General features: G+C 40.9%; 1 protein-coding gene across 5 annotated transcripts in view; it reads left to right on the forward strand.

The window, feature by feature from the left end:
• The window catches only part of zhx2a (zinc fingers and homeoboxes 2a), a 38,105-nt gene that overhangs the window by 13,707 nt on the left and 8,489 nt on the right, over nucleotides 1-15,909 (forward strand). For 4 of the 5 annotated variants that reach the window (XM_038289518.1, XM_038289509.1, XM_038289526.1 and 1 more), the window contains exons 2-3: nucleotides 13,670-14,010; nucleotides 14,123-14,839. In XM_038289518.1, coding sequence (XP_038145446.1) covers nucleotides 13,912-14,010; nucleotides 14,123-14,839 — 816 coding nt within the window. In that variant the 5' untranslated portion in view covers nucleotides 13,670-13,911. Of the gene's footprint in view, nucleotides 1-13,128; nucleotides 13,192-13,669; nucleotides 14,011-14,122; nucleotides 14,840-15,909 lie in introns of all 5 variants that reach the window. The other variant, XM_038289500.1, reaches the window with a different exon arrangement.

Raw genomic sequence — 15,909 nt, forward strand, 5'->3', positions numbered from 1 at the left:
TATAAAACATAGAGCACTGATCATATCAGAAGATGACCGAAGAGCTGTACAGGAGAAAAAAATTGGAACAAAAGGCTAAAGGTCAGATTATACTTCTGCCGCCACACACATCAAATGTCGCTTGGGTCTGGTCGCGAACCAGTTTTGCTGGTATGCTTCTGCACCGTCTGTCTGGGGTTTCTAGGGACGCACAGCAGTTTCCCGCCAAAGCACAAGGAGGAGCCCTATTCAAGAACCTGCGATAACTTCGACGGATGGTCATTAGAACTTTGGAGGTGCCGGCGAGAGTGTTAATCTACCAAAACAACAATAGTGCGTCTGCAAGATATCATGGTCACAGAGATGGATCCATAGTTGCAAGACATCAAAGAGGATATATTTATTTTTATAATTTGTCTGAGGCATCATACATGTGGTTGTACTTCCAAACCTCCTTGATTAACCTTTTGTCGTAGTTGTCCATTGTTCCAGAAGGACGACCACACAGACAGCCGGAAAGGCATACCAAGGACCAATCACAGCTTTTTGTAGGCGCGGGTTTGCGACAGTCCGACGTGTAGTCAGGACTTTTTTGAGGTGCGCGCCGACGGTTGCAGAACCTCTGCACGGGGGACATGGTCATGCACAGAGACAGATTTAATGGTTGCAGAGGCTATGCGTCACAAGCATAAATTGACCTGAAGGCTCCATCTCTCCTTAGGTCATTAGTTGAGCCCTTCATTTTATATTAGATAGGGTTGTCACGATACCAAATTTTTCAACTCGATACCGATACTAAGGAAAATATTCGATACTCGATACCATTTTCGATACCACAAGGATAAAATTTCTAAATTTCAACAGAAATATTTTGATTAAGAATTAAAATACAATAAATAAATAAATACAATAAACAATAAGAACAATATTTTTAGGTTGTTTGCTGTGCACCGTATTTAGCAAGCTTGATAAAAAACTTACAAAATTAAAATTAAGTGTTCCTTCCTTGGCTATGCTTTGCACACATAACAATGACACTAGCCAAACCGGTAAAGAAACAAAAATAATCCTCAGCAGCTGCACCTGTTACAAAAAAAGTCTGAAACTGAAAAGTGCACAGAATTATTTAATCACACAGTGTTCTGAAAGTGCATTTTCCTCTATTCTGCACTTTTGATGAATGACTGTTTAGGTGCCACTGGTACTCGATACTTTTAAAAATGAGTATTGTATCCGGATACAACATTTCAGTATTGATACTTTTGACAACCCTAATATTAGACTTCATTTTATCAGATCATCCACATTTAGCATTCTGTAAGATTTTTTAATAATTTGCCTCAACCACTTTTTAAAGCTGAAGTCTGTAAGTTTTTAAAAATCACTTTTTTGTCATATTGGCTAAAACTGTCCCTATGCCCAGACAGCAGTACATGTGATATGTAACCTGTGAAAAAAACTGCTTCAATTGGTCCCGCATACTGCCTGTATTTCAATCTGGAAAGAATAATTCGGGACGAGTCAAAACAACCAATCACAGCCAGAGGAGCGTCTGATGGAGTGTCAATCACAGCTCACACACGCTGAAAAGCGCCCCCCTCACCACTTAACCTGCCGCATCCGTGCGGCTGCCGCAGTCAGGAGGACGCGGTTGGAAGCCATGGCGGAGCGACAGCCACCAGCGAAAGAGAAACTGCCCTTACTGCCCCTGCCGACAACTGCTTACACGGCAAACTTTGGTATAACCAACATCTTATATCTAGCTGCTTGGAGGTGAGTGTTATCGCTCTTACCGGTTCACACTCCATGCCGCGTACGCTGCTTGACGCTTCTGGTCGCATGCGATAGCCGCGCAGATGCTGTGAGAGGGGTGGAGCTTGGACGTGGGGCATGAGTGAAGCAGAGAGGGTGGGGGAGTGGAGTGAAACCTGTTTTTCTTCAAATTTTCAGTCGAAGTCTGCTCTCTTCTCAATGTTACAGACTGCAGCTTTAATGGTGGATAAATCTGGATATCATCTGCATAAAAACGTGTGCCAGTGGAAGCAATACCAACAGATTGTTCCTGCTGTGATGATGAAATACGATGACCATCTGTGTTAAAGACAGCAGTCAGTGTTTTTCCGTCCAATTAAAATGCAGGGTTTTAGCAAACGTTAAAAATAATAATAGGAACATCTGGGAAGATGCTGACAGCAGAAACGATTGATCGGTCATGTGAGGAAGAAGTTTGCTACGTCAGAGCTAATTTTGAAAAAAAAAAAGCATTTCCATCTCTGGTTTTGTGCATTAAACTTTAATTTTTCGCAAACGCCTAAATCCCCTGAGGTGAGCATAAAATAATTTTTGTGAATTTGAGGGAGTATTTTAAAATTTTGCAGCTTCCATTAAGCTTTTCTGGACTGTTTTGTAACTGATGGGGATCATTTTAAATTCCAAGCTGTAACTGCAATAAAATGTTGTTGTGGATTAAGTCTCATGGAGGACCTAAATTAACAAATCTAAAAGATTTTTACTTTACAATGTAATTCTCCAGTTCTCCTGCATCCGTTTTGTCACAATAAATTACTCTGAGGATTGTGGTTGTGACTTTCTGGGGTGAATAGTTTTTAGATGGATAAATGTGTGGCATACCCCCCTGAATACTGTGAAGCTTAAGTTTGTGAGGTGAAAGCAGAGGCTGCAAGCAGGGGAACTTCCCAAAACACACTGTACTCTGTCAGCCACTGGAAGAGCTTAGCTGCAGTTCTTTTGTTTATTTGAAACCAGAAAGAAACGGCTAGGAACAGCTCAGCAACCCCACCCACCACAGCTAAGGCAAAGATTGACAGGGGGGAAATTCAGACCCACAGGAGCGCTGACTGCTGGGTGAGGTTTATGGAAAACGGGCTAACCTGGAAACGCATAGGATCTCATGTTATTGCAATGCAAAGAGATTGCATTTCCTATGATCAGACTGAAATGCCCAGGGGAAGTTTTACAAAATACTTTGATGTCTACAGTCTGGTGGTTCTGAGACCTTAAGAGAAAAGAGTCATATTTTGTTAAGGGGGGAAACACATCTGCAGAGCATTTTTGTTTAGTTCATGTAGTGCAAAGATTCTTGGTTTGGGACAGTCAGATGAGAATAACAGTATTTCTGTGGCTGGCCGGTTTTGAACAAAGGCTTGGAAGAAAGAGAAAGAAGAATGTGAAGCTTATGGAGGAGTGGCCCCGACTGAACAACAGGAGGTGGAAATGAGAGTGCACAACCTTTTCAGTTGGGGGGTCATTACATTGGCCCCATTTAAGAAAAAAAAAAAAAGTTTCAACAAAGCTTTCATCCAGTATTTTTCTATTTGTATGAGCAGAACTTTGTCAAGGCAACCAACCTTTACTGTCTTTAAAGACTTGTACAGAACCCCGCTTAGATGTTAACCTTCGACATTAGGGTAATTTACTGCAGGGAAGCATACATGACAAGCTGATCCCAATGGGAAAATCCAAATAGAAGAAGACCACGAAGAAAAGCGTTGTTTTTAAAAGGAGTTGTGATCATGTATCACACCTTGGAAAAAGGGTATTAGGCTTTGAATTAGGGCTGGGTAATTAATTGCATTTGCAATATAACTGCAATTTAGCAATTATTCAAGTCAGAGAGCTGCTCAATTTTAGTCACCTTACATTTAACAACGGTAAGATTGTTAAATGTAGGTAAATTTCTCCCTCAAGCTTTTTAGGTGGCAATAATATACATAAATCTTTTTTTTGCCACAACCCAGAAGGAAAGAGACAGTAACAGTAAGAGACGGGAACTTTTCACACAAAGTTTACTGTAAAGTCCTGCAACAAGGTTGTGAAAAAACTGAAACTTCTACATATTTCTGCTCAGTGTATAGGTGAATCGCAATAAATTCCCAATATTGGTTAAAATTGATCACAATTAGAATTTTTGGCTAAATCGTTCAGCCCTGCTTTAAACCGTTTCACCCTTTGTAGCGCTACAAACACAAACTTTGTTTTATTGATGTTTTTATGTGAAACCAACATTAAGTAACGCTAAAGAAAAGTTTCTAAACATGCAATCCAGTTTATGTGGGTAAAAGAAATGAAGGAGTTGATGTATTCGCATCTCCAGTTTCACTTTGATGGAAGCTGTGGGGCTTCTTTTCTCCTGCAGAAACAGGGAAACTAATCTCAAAACTAATCCTAAATCTTCGGCACAATTCTTCCTTAAGAGTTAAGTTTCATATAATCGTTCAATTTTACCAACATCTCATCTGTACTGGAGTCAGTGTTAATGTTTTGGAAAAGATGAGAATGTGCAGATTCTTGCCAGATTCAGATTCTGGCAAGAATGTTCCTCCAACCTCATAGATATGGGGTTATTGCAAAAGATGAAATGCAATGAATATGATTGAAAATGTAAATTTCTGGTCAGCAATAAAAAAAAAAAAAAAAGTTTTGATGATTTTTGGCTCAGCTGTGATAAGGCGTTAATGTAAAGGAGCCGGATGGAGCCAACAAAAGGCTTGAGTGGGATTTATCTAAACCAGGAGTCTGTTTCACAAAGCAGGTTTCACAAATTGTGCCAGTAGGCTCATTAGGATGTTATCATTAAGTGAATCCTTATCCTAACCCTGAAGTGATGCCTTTTCCTCCACAGAATTAATGAATCTAAATATGTGTAATCTGAAAATAATTTCAATAGTGTTACATGTACTGTAAATATAACTACATAAAATATAATGAGATCCTTTTCAAAGAGAGAGAGAGAGAGAGAGAGATATTAGGGGTGGAACGGTTCACAAAATCCACGGTTTGGTTCGGTTCAAGGTTTCGTGGTCATTGTTTTCGGTCGGTATATGTTGATTGTTAGGAAAATCTCTACACTGACATGTTGGTCGTGTTGCTGTTAGCATAAACAACACAATGCTTGCACACTGTTGTCATCGTAGGTCACTCTAAATGCAAAGCGGTCCCATACAGCAGACCTATAAAGTGCTGCTGGCGCGTCTTCCAACTCCTGTTCTTTCTCACTCGCCATACCCACACAATTCTCCACAACAACTGATTTTTTTCTGCTACACCCAGCTATGCGGCTTCGCTTCATCTTCGGACGGTTTTCATAAACCTTTCCGTCCCTAATAGATATACACACTCTGTGAACCGGAAAAGTCAATTTCCCTGTTTTCAGGTTTAGTCAACTTAAAGTTTTCAGTAAACCTGCTTCATGAAACGGGCCCCAGTACATAGCTTCTATCTCCCTTTGCTGGAATGGCCTAGTCAAAGTACAGATCTGAATATAATTCAGAAAGTACAGTCAGACTTGAATGTTGCCATCAGTCATCTAATCTGGGGGAACTTAAGTGATCTTTATGAAGAATATTGTCAGAATATTATCACTTAATACGTGCATGCTGGTAGAGTTAAACTGCAGCTTATTTTGGTGAGAAACATTCTGGAAAGGATTGATTCGGTGGGGCTGAATACAAATGAATTACACTTCTAAGTCGGTTATGGATGATTTTCCGTTCACTTTGCCTTTATGTCTTACCTTGGATATTAATACTTTAGCAAAATACTGTAAAAAAAAAAAAAAAATCACAAATCTGCCCTCAGTTATCAGTTTAGGCTGATGTATTATGGGATGTGTTGGACTCACTTCTGATCAAGTTACTTGGACTGAATTGAATGAAGTTGTCGGACTGTTTCAGAGGACGCTGTGAACTGGATTTCCAACATGGCAGCTGCCGTGACGGTTTCTGACCTCTGTGGGGTTTCTCCACTAGGATGGAAGCGTACACTCACACACCACGCTCTCTGTTGGTTACAGCGTTGCCATAGTAACCCAACCATCATTTCTCGGATATTTTTATAGCCTGCCCTGTATATGCGTCCCAGAGAAGCTGTGCGTTCTGTAAGGAGGCAGGTACTGAGGGGAGGAGAGGAAGTCTGTTTCCATGGACTGAACAGAGATGAGCCTGTTTACTACACTGAATATAGGTTGGTTTTTTTTTAAAGAAACAGAACTTAATATCATGGAGTCTCCTGTCTAACAGCTGAAACACTCTGCTGTCCTCTGGTCTGATTCACCGAGACGCTGCAGAGCCTCTGTTTGCAGATTGGTGATCTGTGGTTTAGACTTTTTCCTCATCAAACACATTTAATGGGCTTCAAAGGAAGATCAGCGCAAACAGTGTTTGCTGTGAGGCGGAGTGTGTTGCCAAGCTGGAAAAAACATTGTTGTGGGCATTTGGTCTGCAGCAGGATTTGGGAGATGTGTGTCAAACAATTCATGAATACCAAGCATCAGGTTTACTTAGAGGAAGATCGGTCTAATTTGAGAAAAAAAAAAAAAAAAATAAAAAAAAAAAAATATATATATATATATATATATATATATATATATATATATATATATTGGCATCTCATGTAAGACCACTGTAGAGTTCGGGTTTATTTCTAAACCACAAAACAAGACCTTTAGTTACAGTATGATCGTTTTTGTTTTTCCTGTCTTCTGGTGTTTTATCTCAGATTTTAATTGAGTAAAATTGGCAACAGAGGCATGCTACAGACCTGATTGTGAGAGGGAAAAATTTTTCATTTCTGTCATGGAGCTACATTTACAGTAGTCTTCATAACAGGCCAGAAAAAGTAGCTCTGCTCTGTTGCTATGCAGAACATAGCGAGCACTCAAACACAGTGCAGCACTTCGCTTTGCTCCAGAGGAGCGGCGTGATGAGATTTAAATTAATTCTGCGACAGTCCAAAATTCAGCCTCCGTCTCCCTCCTTCTGGGACACGTTGCGTTTGTGCCGGAGCTTCTCCCCTCCCACACAAGTCCTGCAACACACACGCATTGTCCTTCCTCGCTGCAGTGTCTCACTTGTGGATCATGAGGGAAAACACTCTCAGAACATGACAAGAGACGATGGAACACGCCCCACAGAGCAGGGAGGTTCAACCCAATGATTGGAGTAAAAAAACAGCTTCTGATGCATCATATTTGATCAAGTTGCAGTATTTTTGTTTGAAGTGACAGAAGAGTGATCCTAGGATTGTGGCTGCTGTCTCGCCCTGTGCCTGTTATGTTGGCGCTTCAGTGTGACCTGCTGGTTTGTACTCTTAAGCTCTGCCTCCAGTCTGGAGCCGGAGAGGCTGTCACTTACATGCCTTTGTGTTTGTTTCTGCTACATCTGACCTTTCTGTCAGCTCTCTACCTAAACATCATCATTTGGAAGTATTCCCAAAACACAGCCTGAATAGAGGCTGGACTTTTTCTCTCAAAGGAGTTTAGCAGTTCTGCCTGTTCACTAGATGGACAATATTTTAGCAACATTTTATTAGAAAACCAATACTATTTAGTTCTAATTCTACTAATCGTTTGATTTCAGAAATTGATCTAAGATTTTTTTTAAATCAAGCTTTCCTTTTATTTATGCAGTTCAGTTTTGATATAAAAGATTTCATGCACTGCTCCAATGATAATTGACTACACTATCATTACTTCTAGCTGGATGCGATCTTCTCTATATTTCCTGGTAATTGTCACATATGCAATGATGGTAAAGTAAAAAAAAACTTGCTTTGTTTTATTAGTTAAAATAAATGCAATCAGAAATATAAAGCAGTGAAACTGATATTTAGTTTATCTGAATTATAAGGCTGTTAAGCACATGAGAGCTTTAACATTGGCAGTTCATGGTTACCCAGACACAATAACCTTAAAGTGCTTAATACATATTTTGTACCTACTGTAATTTTCTGACTATTAGCCGCACCGGACTATAAGCCGCAGGTTTTTTTTATGTTTAATGTCCATCTTTCTCCCTGTCGTTCTGTCTCGTACCACTCGTGGTAGAAGTCTCCGGAGGACCTCCGCATTCCCCCACGCACGGCTACCGTATTTGTGGCAAATGCAAATGTGACGTCAACATGGTGGATGGTAAAATCCATAGATTTAGGTATTACCCTATTGGCCGTTAGCTATAAAAGTCCATAGATAAGCCGCATTGTTATATAAGCCACAAGGTCGAAAAATGGGGAAAGAGTTGCGGCTTATAGTCCGAAAAATACAGTAATGTTTTACTTTTTTTTTTTTTTCTCAGCTGGTTTGAGCCTAGTTTGAATGTGAATTGGTGAATGAAGCTTGTACTTTTATCCAGCTTCTGTTAAATTTGGCTTTTTATTAGGTATGTCCCGACACAACTTTTCTTTTTAGGATATCGATATTGACTCGATACGATATCAGCATGCTTTTATTTTATTTTGTACTGTAGATTGTTAGAAAAGGCTTGTTCAAAAGATATTTCTAAAAGAGAGAAAAATAATCAACAACAATATGAGAACAGCTGCCTCATGGTAAAGAAGCTGACTAACAGTGTTTATTGGCTGATTTCATTTGCAGCCAATTTGCTTAATTTCATTCATTTGCTTCTATTTAAAGTTTATTTGTTTCAGTGTGAAATTATCTGGGATTTTAGATGCAGGCGGGTATAACTCTATATTAGATTTTAGGACCGATATCCAACATTATCGTATTGGAACACCTCTACATTTTATATAACGGTTAGGTGAAAGTGAATGAGCGGCCAGGTAGTGACAGAAACGGATTAAAATGTGATCTGGATATATGGGGATATGTTGGTGGATTTCCCTTTTTGTAATGGTGGGGGAAGCGCACATGTCTGAGCACTGAGTCAAGCTCCTCCAGCAGTGGAGGTGCTCACAAAGACGTGGGAAATGAGCATGAAAATAATTTTGGAGGAAAAAAAATTCCTTCAGCCGTTACGCAGCTTGTTAAAAAGCGTAACGTCATTATTTAAGGATTACTTTAACTACTCACAGTGTAACGGCAAGTTGCATGTGCCGGTGAGAACCCTGAAATATGCAGGTGGCCCACAGATCTATGAAAGCTAGAAGTAAGCACTTTTTTACACAGCAATAAAATTCTCAACATAAACAATGGGCTCTTGAGAAGAGTGCTTTCAAGGCCATGAAAGCAACCATCAAACACTTCAGCTAAACGTTTGTATGCCTGTGGTTAATGTAGAGGATAAAGGAAATAGCTATATTTAAATTTTGGTTGATTGGGGGAAAAAAAACAAAAACAAACACATTTTGGGGAAAATCGCACAGACCTCATCCTTTAGTATGGGTTTAATGTTCAGTCTGTGCATCAAGCCCAGGAGCTGAAGTGTCCTGTTTAGCTTGATGATGGGATGGAGTTTGTTCCTTTTCTTACCTTTGGTCATAAGATGTGGATCGCCACCAGAGGTACAAGATCATGAGTGGCAGGGAAAGAAAATAATCTTTCTGGGTGCATCTTAGAAATGGAACGAGGAGCCCAGTCCTCCAGGAGGAAAACTTCTGCTGCATCTTAAAGTTTCAGGTGATTCAGGGCAGGGATCAGGAAGCTTCCCTCCTTTAGATTTTTTTCCCAAGTGTTTCGCATGAGAAGGAGACTTTGGTTTCAGAACCTGCTGGAGGTGATGTGTATCTCCTCTGATCCAGAAACACCTCATCAGCCTCTGGACCACACTAAACAATGTTGGGAGGATGTCAGTTTCTCATCTAAAACGGTTACACCCATGTCCCCATATTTCACAGATAACACATGCTCCATCAGGAATAAACAAACAAATTACAGTTCTAGCTGTTTACATATGTTATTTATACATGGAGAAGCCCTAATGAGTGTTTTTGTGATGGTGCTTTAAGCTAAACAGCCCCTAAACTTTAATGTTTGCAGAGTGAGCAGCATCCTCAGTGTGAGATAACCTTAGTGTAGTACAGAAATAGGGCCTGACTGCTGTGACTCATCTGTTCTGTGTCATTTGCCTCTTGCTGTTTGGACCCACATCCCTCCTATAGCCGTTAATTTTCAGGCGCACATTTCACGTCTCTGTTTTAATTTATCAGAGCAGCGTTTGACTGCAGCGTTTGGGTTGCTGCTGTGGAACGTTAATACTGCCCGTCCCTATAAACGTATTTGCCTTCCTTAACATTTTTCAGGTAGAAGGCTGCTCTAGAACATGATGCCAAACAACAGGACGGCCCGGCTAGAGGCAGCCAGGCTCAGTATTCATGCAAGTTTAATGAGCATCCAGACAGTGGGGAGTTTGTTTCTCTGGCACTGAGCTCTCTCTGCACACAGCGGCTGACTGGGTCAGACACACCAACAGAACAGGTGGGAAACTGAACGTCTGACCCAACTCATCAACAGATCTTAGGTTTTAGCATAAGGACCAGAGTTAATAAACATTTTAGCTCCAGAGAAAAGACTGGCACTGCTGATATGAGATGTTTCTCACCACTAGATGCTGAAAAATATTCCTCTTTCAAAAACGAAGTGAAAGAGTGTTGGATTATTTTAAGTGTTTTAAACAGAAGATGATTAATTTAGGCAAAGGCTGCAGGTATGGCATGATTAATCACACATGGATTCTGTGTAATGGCGTTCAGTGAAGCAGCAGGAGAGCCGCCCCTCCTCCAGTTAAAATGTAGAGAGAAGAAGAGGCTGTTGGTCTACCTCCAGGGTCCGTCTATTTGCTCAGGCTTTTTCTCTCTGTTTGAGATGTAGGCACACATGTTCGACTGCCACTGTTCAAACCAGCTGAGTTGTTTTTATTTATATAGTTTAAGATCACGTATGTCTTTCTAACTTCTGCTTCAAAATGTGACATGTTTTGAACACATTTCTATTTTTTTGCATGACTCAGTAGTAGCCTTCTTCATTATGTAAACCGCCGGCTGATGTTCCCTGCAACATTTTTAGCAGCTCTTCTGTGCATCCTGCTGACGACACTGTTCTCATACAAGTTTCTGTGACTAAAAGATGTTGCGTAAAGAGGCTTGCTCATCTTCCCTCTCAGCTTGTTTAGATCCGCTGCAGGAGATAAAGCTGCAGCTACCAGGCAGCGGCTTTCCGCCAAAATTTTATTTTCCCCATCATCACTTTGGAGGAGGGCTCCTGCTGTGTCAGCAGTTTGGCAGCTGAAGTTCAGGAGGTCACATCAAGTGGCACTCGGGTCGCAGCTGACAGATGCATCCCTCCGTTCCTCCTCATCGGATGTTAGCTGGATTTTGGAAGAAATGAATCGGACTTCTATTTTACAGATTGTCTGTTTTAACCGTGGCTTCTCTGCACTTACCTGCCAGGTCTCCGCGTACCTTAAGTAGGAAGAGAGAATGTGACGTAAGAGCAGGAGTACAGACCAAGTAAGGCTATATATTGGTGGCTCTTTAGTGAGATGACGGCTGCATGATGTTGCAGTTGGTCAATGGAACAAAGTTATATAAGGTGTTTTCTGTGAATGAAAGGGGACAAACACTCTGCTTTCAGTTGGTGAGGCATAGTCTATATGTAATATAACACTGAGAGGAGCCCTTTCAAATGAATTACCTTGTTTGACCCAGCCTCAAGATCTCAGTATAAAGGAGAACTGGGCAGAATGAAAGTGTCAGTTTTCTCACTATTACTGATCCCTCTGTGAATAAAAACAATGTACACGTTTCATATGAGGATTTAACTTTAAAGGGGAAAGAATCTGTCCTAGTTTACCTGACCTGGTGTGAAAAGTAACTGCTTTACCAGGATGATCCACATAAACAAGGCCCATAGAGTCTTCATCTAAACTGCAGAAAGATGTTTTTAGCACAGTTTAAAAATTTTACCTCCAGGTTTTTTTTTATACTAAATCTAAATTAGACTTTGATTAGGCTACTGAACTTAGTCCTTTATTTTGGTTTTTGGAGCACATCAGAGATTGAGTTGTGCTTTGAAATACCGACCTGCTGCATGAATGAAGTGCCTTTAAAATAAAGCTTTAAGATTGATAGCTGGACATTCTCCTTCAGGATTTCCTTAAGGAAGCGATATTCCTGGTTCCATCTATAATAGGAAGTCATTAAGATCATAATGCAGCAAAGCAGCCCCAAACAATTACTGTTGCGTGTTTATAAAAATATTCAGGCTGCAAACTTTCTAGCTGAAGATAAAATAGGCCAATAAAAAATGTAAAAGCTGCACGTATGCTTTGACATTTTCAAGTTTTCACCGCCTGATCTTACTCTATCGTTTCCCGTATACGTTGTATAGTTAGCCTTTTTTTACAGATGATTCTGATCTCGATGAACCTGGAAATCCAAGTTTTCTACTTGATGCTAACTTTACACTTCAGACTTCCATCTATAAGCCTTCATCCTTTAATAATGACAGATCTAGTTTATTTGAACTCTTTTCAAACAGCTCTGACTGCAGTTGGACGCTGCCTGCGCCACTTTACGTCCACTGTTGCCATAGCGACACCACAGCAATGCGGCTGCTCTCTAACGACGCCACTGTGGGACTCTGGGGGAGCTGAGATACGTTGGGACGACGTCTCAGCGGGTGGACGGCAGCATCCAGGCCGTAAAGGCTGCTGTAGACGCTTAGATCATGATTGTGATTCCTGGATTCCAAAGTGAAATCTGAGCTGAAACTGCCTCAGGTCGCCTCTGCCTGGTAGCTGGATTCCCTCTGTTTCTGTTTATCACTCTAGCAATAAAGTGTTGCTCTGTAAGTGAGATTTTAATTTAGCCCTGTTTTATGGCAGCTGATTAACTACTGATAGAGGAGCACAGCTGCATGAATTCATTAGATTTTTACTCATGGATATGAGAGTAAAGCTTGTGTGAGAGGCCTCTAGAATATCAATAGACCTTTTCAGTCAGATAAGCAGCTTTCTCATTAGCATCCAAAAAAAAAAACTTTCCTCTGGTATTTCTGAATGTACCTTCTTGATGGGATGTCGTTTTCCCTAATAAAGCTGTTCTTGGCTCTGAGAAGAGTGAATCTTATTTCTTCATTCTTTTTCCACTTTGTGGACCAATCAGCTGAATAAGTATCCAGCATTACTCTGGATATTCCTTTTGTTCTTAACGGTTCCTGTCGGCTGAGTAGATCTGCACGTATCTGCTGTGAATCTGAGTTATCATTGGGATCTGCAGGTTTGGAGGGAAAACAAAATGAGCAGCAAATGATCATCATCATCTGTTGTAGTTCAGATAATTAAAAAAAACAATTTGTTTTCCGCTTTCTCCTCTCCCTGCCTTGTGTGTAATTATTTTCATCTAATTAGCACTTTACATTCACTGACTTAATTTTTCCTCACTCTCTACCGGCAGGATTGTCTCTGGCTCCAGCTTTGCCTGAAGTTGGGGAGTCTCGACTTACAATATAGTCAAAAGGTTTCTATTTTTGTTTCTTTGGTTTTTTTTTTCTTCTTTGCACCGATCTGCCAGCATGAAACAACAAATGCTTATTAAGCAGCATGGTACCTTTTGTCTAATCTCCCAGTGGTTCGCTGCAGTGATTCTAAAAGATTGCTGCCTCCACAGTAGTTTGAACAAAAAAAAACCCAAAAGATTTATTTCCAAAGGATTTTCTGAAGCAGGCCACCTGTAGACTGTCAGTTTGCTCTGCTGCTTGTTTGTCAGCTATGTTTTAAACCCATCGACACTTGGCACTCTTGGATCGTAAAAACCCTAATTTGTTATTCCAGACAAAATTCAAGACACCCTGATCTTAGTTTTTCTTTGAAATGCTCTCATTGCTCACACCATGTAAAAATTAGCTTTTTTTTAATGCAAAGAGATAAAAGAAGTGTAGTTTTTGGATTGTTTGCAGTAATTAGTCTCCCCCCCACTCTCTCTCTGTCTCATCCAGGCATCATCCTGTCATGAAGACCCAGAAGATCTGCCAGTGTTGGAGCTGACACCGCCAACTGGTGCAGCCCACGCTGCTCCACTATCAGCCCATCTCTCATTCTCCTGTTTGGTCTAACCACTAACAGTAAAAACATTTCCGCTGACGTCTCTGACTGAGCAGTGTAGGAAAGTCCTGGTCTGGGTGTGCTTTAGCCTCTCACACCGCAGGCAGAAGCATCTTTAACCACATCCCCAGAAAACATGTCAAGTCGGCGCAAGGCCTCCACTCCCTGCATGATCCGACCAGAGCATACTCGGGTGGAGCTGGACGATGATGAGGATGACTCGCACAATATGGAGGCAGGAGAATTTTTGTTTGGTTTTTATAAAAATAACTTCAATTTATGGAGGACTTTGATTTGATCTGGTTATTTAGTGTATGTATATATCTAATTACCTTTGTTTTTACCAGGTAACTGAAAACCATGTTCAGGAGGCACCCATGAACACGTTCCGTCCTATCCAAGCAGAGCCGACAACAGACTCTGATGTAACGGGAAAAGCAGCTGATCCTCCTACAGGTCCTGACAAACCACAAAAAGAGCCGCCGGATCCCCAGAAACCTCAGCGCAGACAGCAGGGGGGCTATGAGTGCAAATACTGCCCCTTCTCCACACAGAATCTCAACACCTTCAAAGAACACGTGGACTCCAACCACCCCAACGTCATCCTCAACCCGCTTTACCTGTGCGCCGTCTGCAACTTCAACACCAAGAAGTTCGATACCCTAACGGAGCACAACGAGAGCTGCCACCCAGGGGAGAGCAACTTCAAATTCAAACGCATCAAAAGGAACAACCAGACAATCCTGGAGCAGACGATAGAGGGCTGCAGCAACAACGCAGCCATTTACAACACGTCTGCTTCCCATCATGGCAAAGCGGACAGACTGGGCACCCCCCCACTCAGCAAAAGCAACGCAGTGAAAACTGCTAAACCAAAAACATTGTCTGCAGATACCAAACGGACAGAATCACAGATGAGTAAACTGAGCTCTGATCTCGCCAAGAAACCAATAACTGCGCTCAACGTGAACGGGACGGTTATCATCCCAGAGTCGACTCTGCTCAAAGCAGACAGCCTTTCTCACATCATGCCTTCTCTACAGCAGCCTATCAACTATACCCAGGTAGGACAGGAGGAGGGAAGAACTTCTGGAAACATCCCTTCATGGATATTGTTGGATTTTATCTTAGACAAACACAAACTAATCATTTAACACCGTCGATGGTATTTGTAATAATTACGAGGAGGTATCCCGATACTTTTTCATTTACGATCCTGATATTGACCTGATACAATATTAACACAAATCATACTGGCTGTTTTTACTTATTTTACACTGTAGACTGATTGAAAAGGCTTGATCAAGTAATATCACTAAAACAGGGAACAAAAGTGATCAAAAAAGTATGAAAACAACTGAATGAACCAATGAGTAACAGGAACTTTTACCAGAAGCAGAGTGTTTCTATCAGCATGAAAATAAATGAGATTTTAGATGCTTGTCGATAAAATTCACTATTAGTTTTTGTCTAATATTGGACCGATATCTGATATTAATATCGGAGTGTGACATCTCTTTTAAGTACAGCTTCAAGTCTTTAGAGATGCGTCTCTAAATTAATATGCATTGATGTAAATCGTGGCGTTATCGACATACAGGCTGTTTTATTTTTTTTCCCACCTGAGGAGAATCCTCCTCCCTCCTACAGATCTATGCAAACTTCTGTATGTTTTCTCTCTGGATTATCTTTTATTTTGCTCTTCAAACCCGAACAGCTTCCTTCTCTGTTCACTATAGAGTTGGTGTTTTCAGTTGGCCCCAAGGTGGATTTTTACTACAAGGAACATTTATAGGGTTCAGGGTTTTTGTGAAACTCTTCATTTGCTGCTGCTGTTTAAACAATTTTCCAGGGTAGGAATGTACCTCAGACAAAAGCTCTGGTACAGAGGGGATTTTCCCTTAAACATGTCAGAATTGAGTTTTATGGACTGGACGGACAGTTCCAGAGGATGTTCACCCCTAAAATCCCTCCAACAGTTGTTTAAATGCATCTTTTAGAGGAGGGTTTGTGTCTCTCAATCACAAGAAATGACTGGTTGCAGTTTAATTTGTAAACAATCAGGGTTAGGTGGCTAGTCACCCCTCAGTGGCTGCGATTAGATGTTTAAAACAGTTTGCCAGGCTAATTGAAA

The sequence above is a fragment of the Cyprinodon tularosa genome, unplaced genomic scaffold (genome assembly GCF_016077235.1).
Source record: "Cyprinodon tularosa strain WSP-4 unplaced genomic scaffold, ASM1607723v1 ctg107, whole genome shotgun sequence".
In the NCBI taxonomy this organism is placed as follows: Eukaryota; Metazoa; Chordata; class Actinopteri; order Cyprinodontiformes; family Cyprinodontidae; genus Cyprinodon; species Cyprinodon tularosa.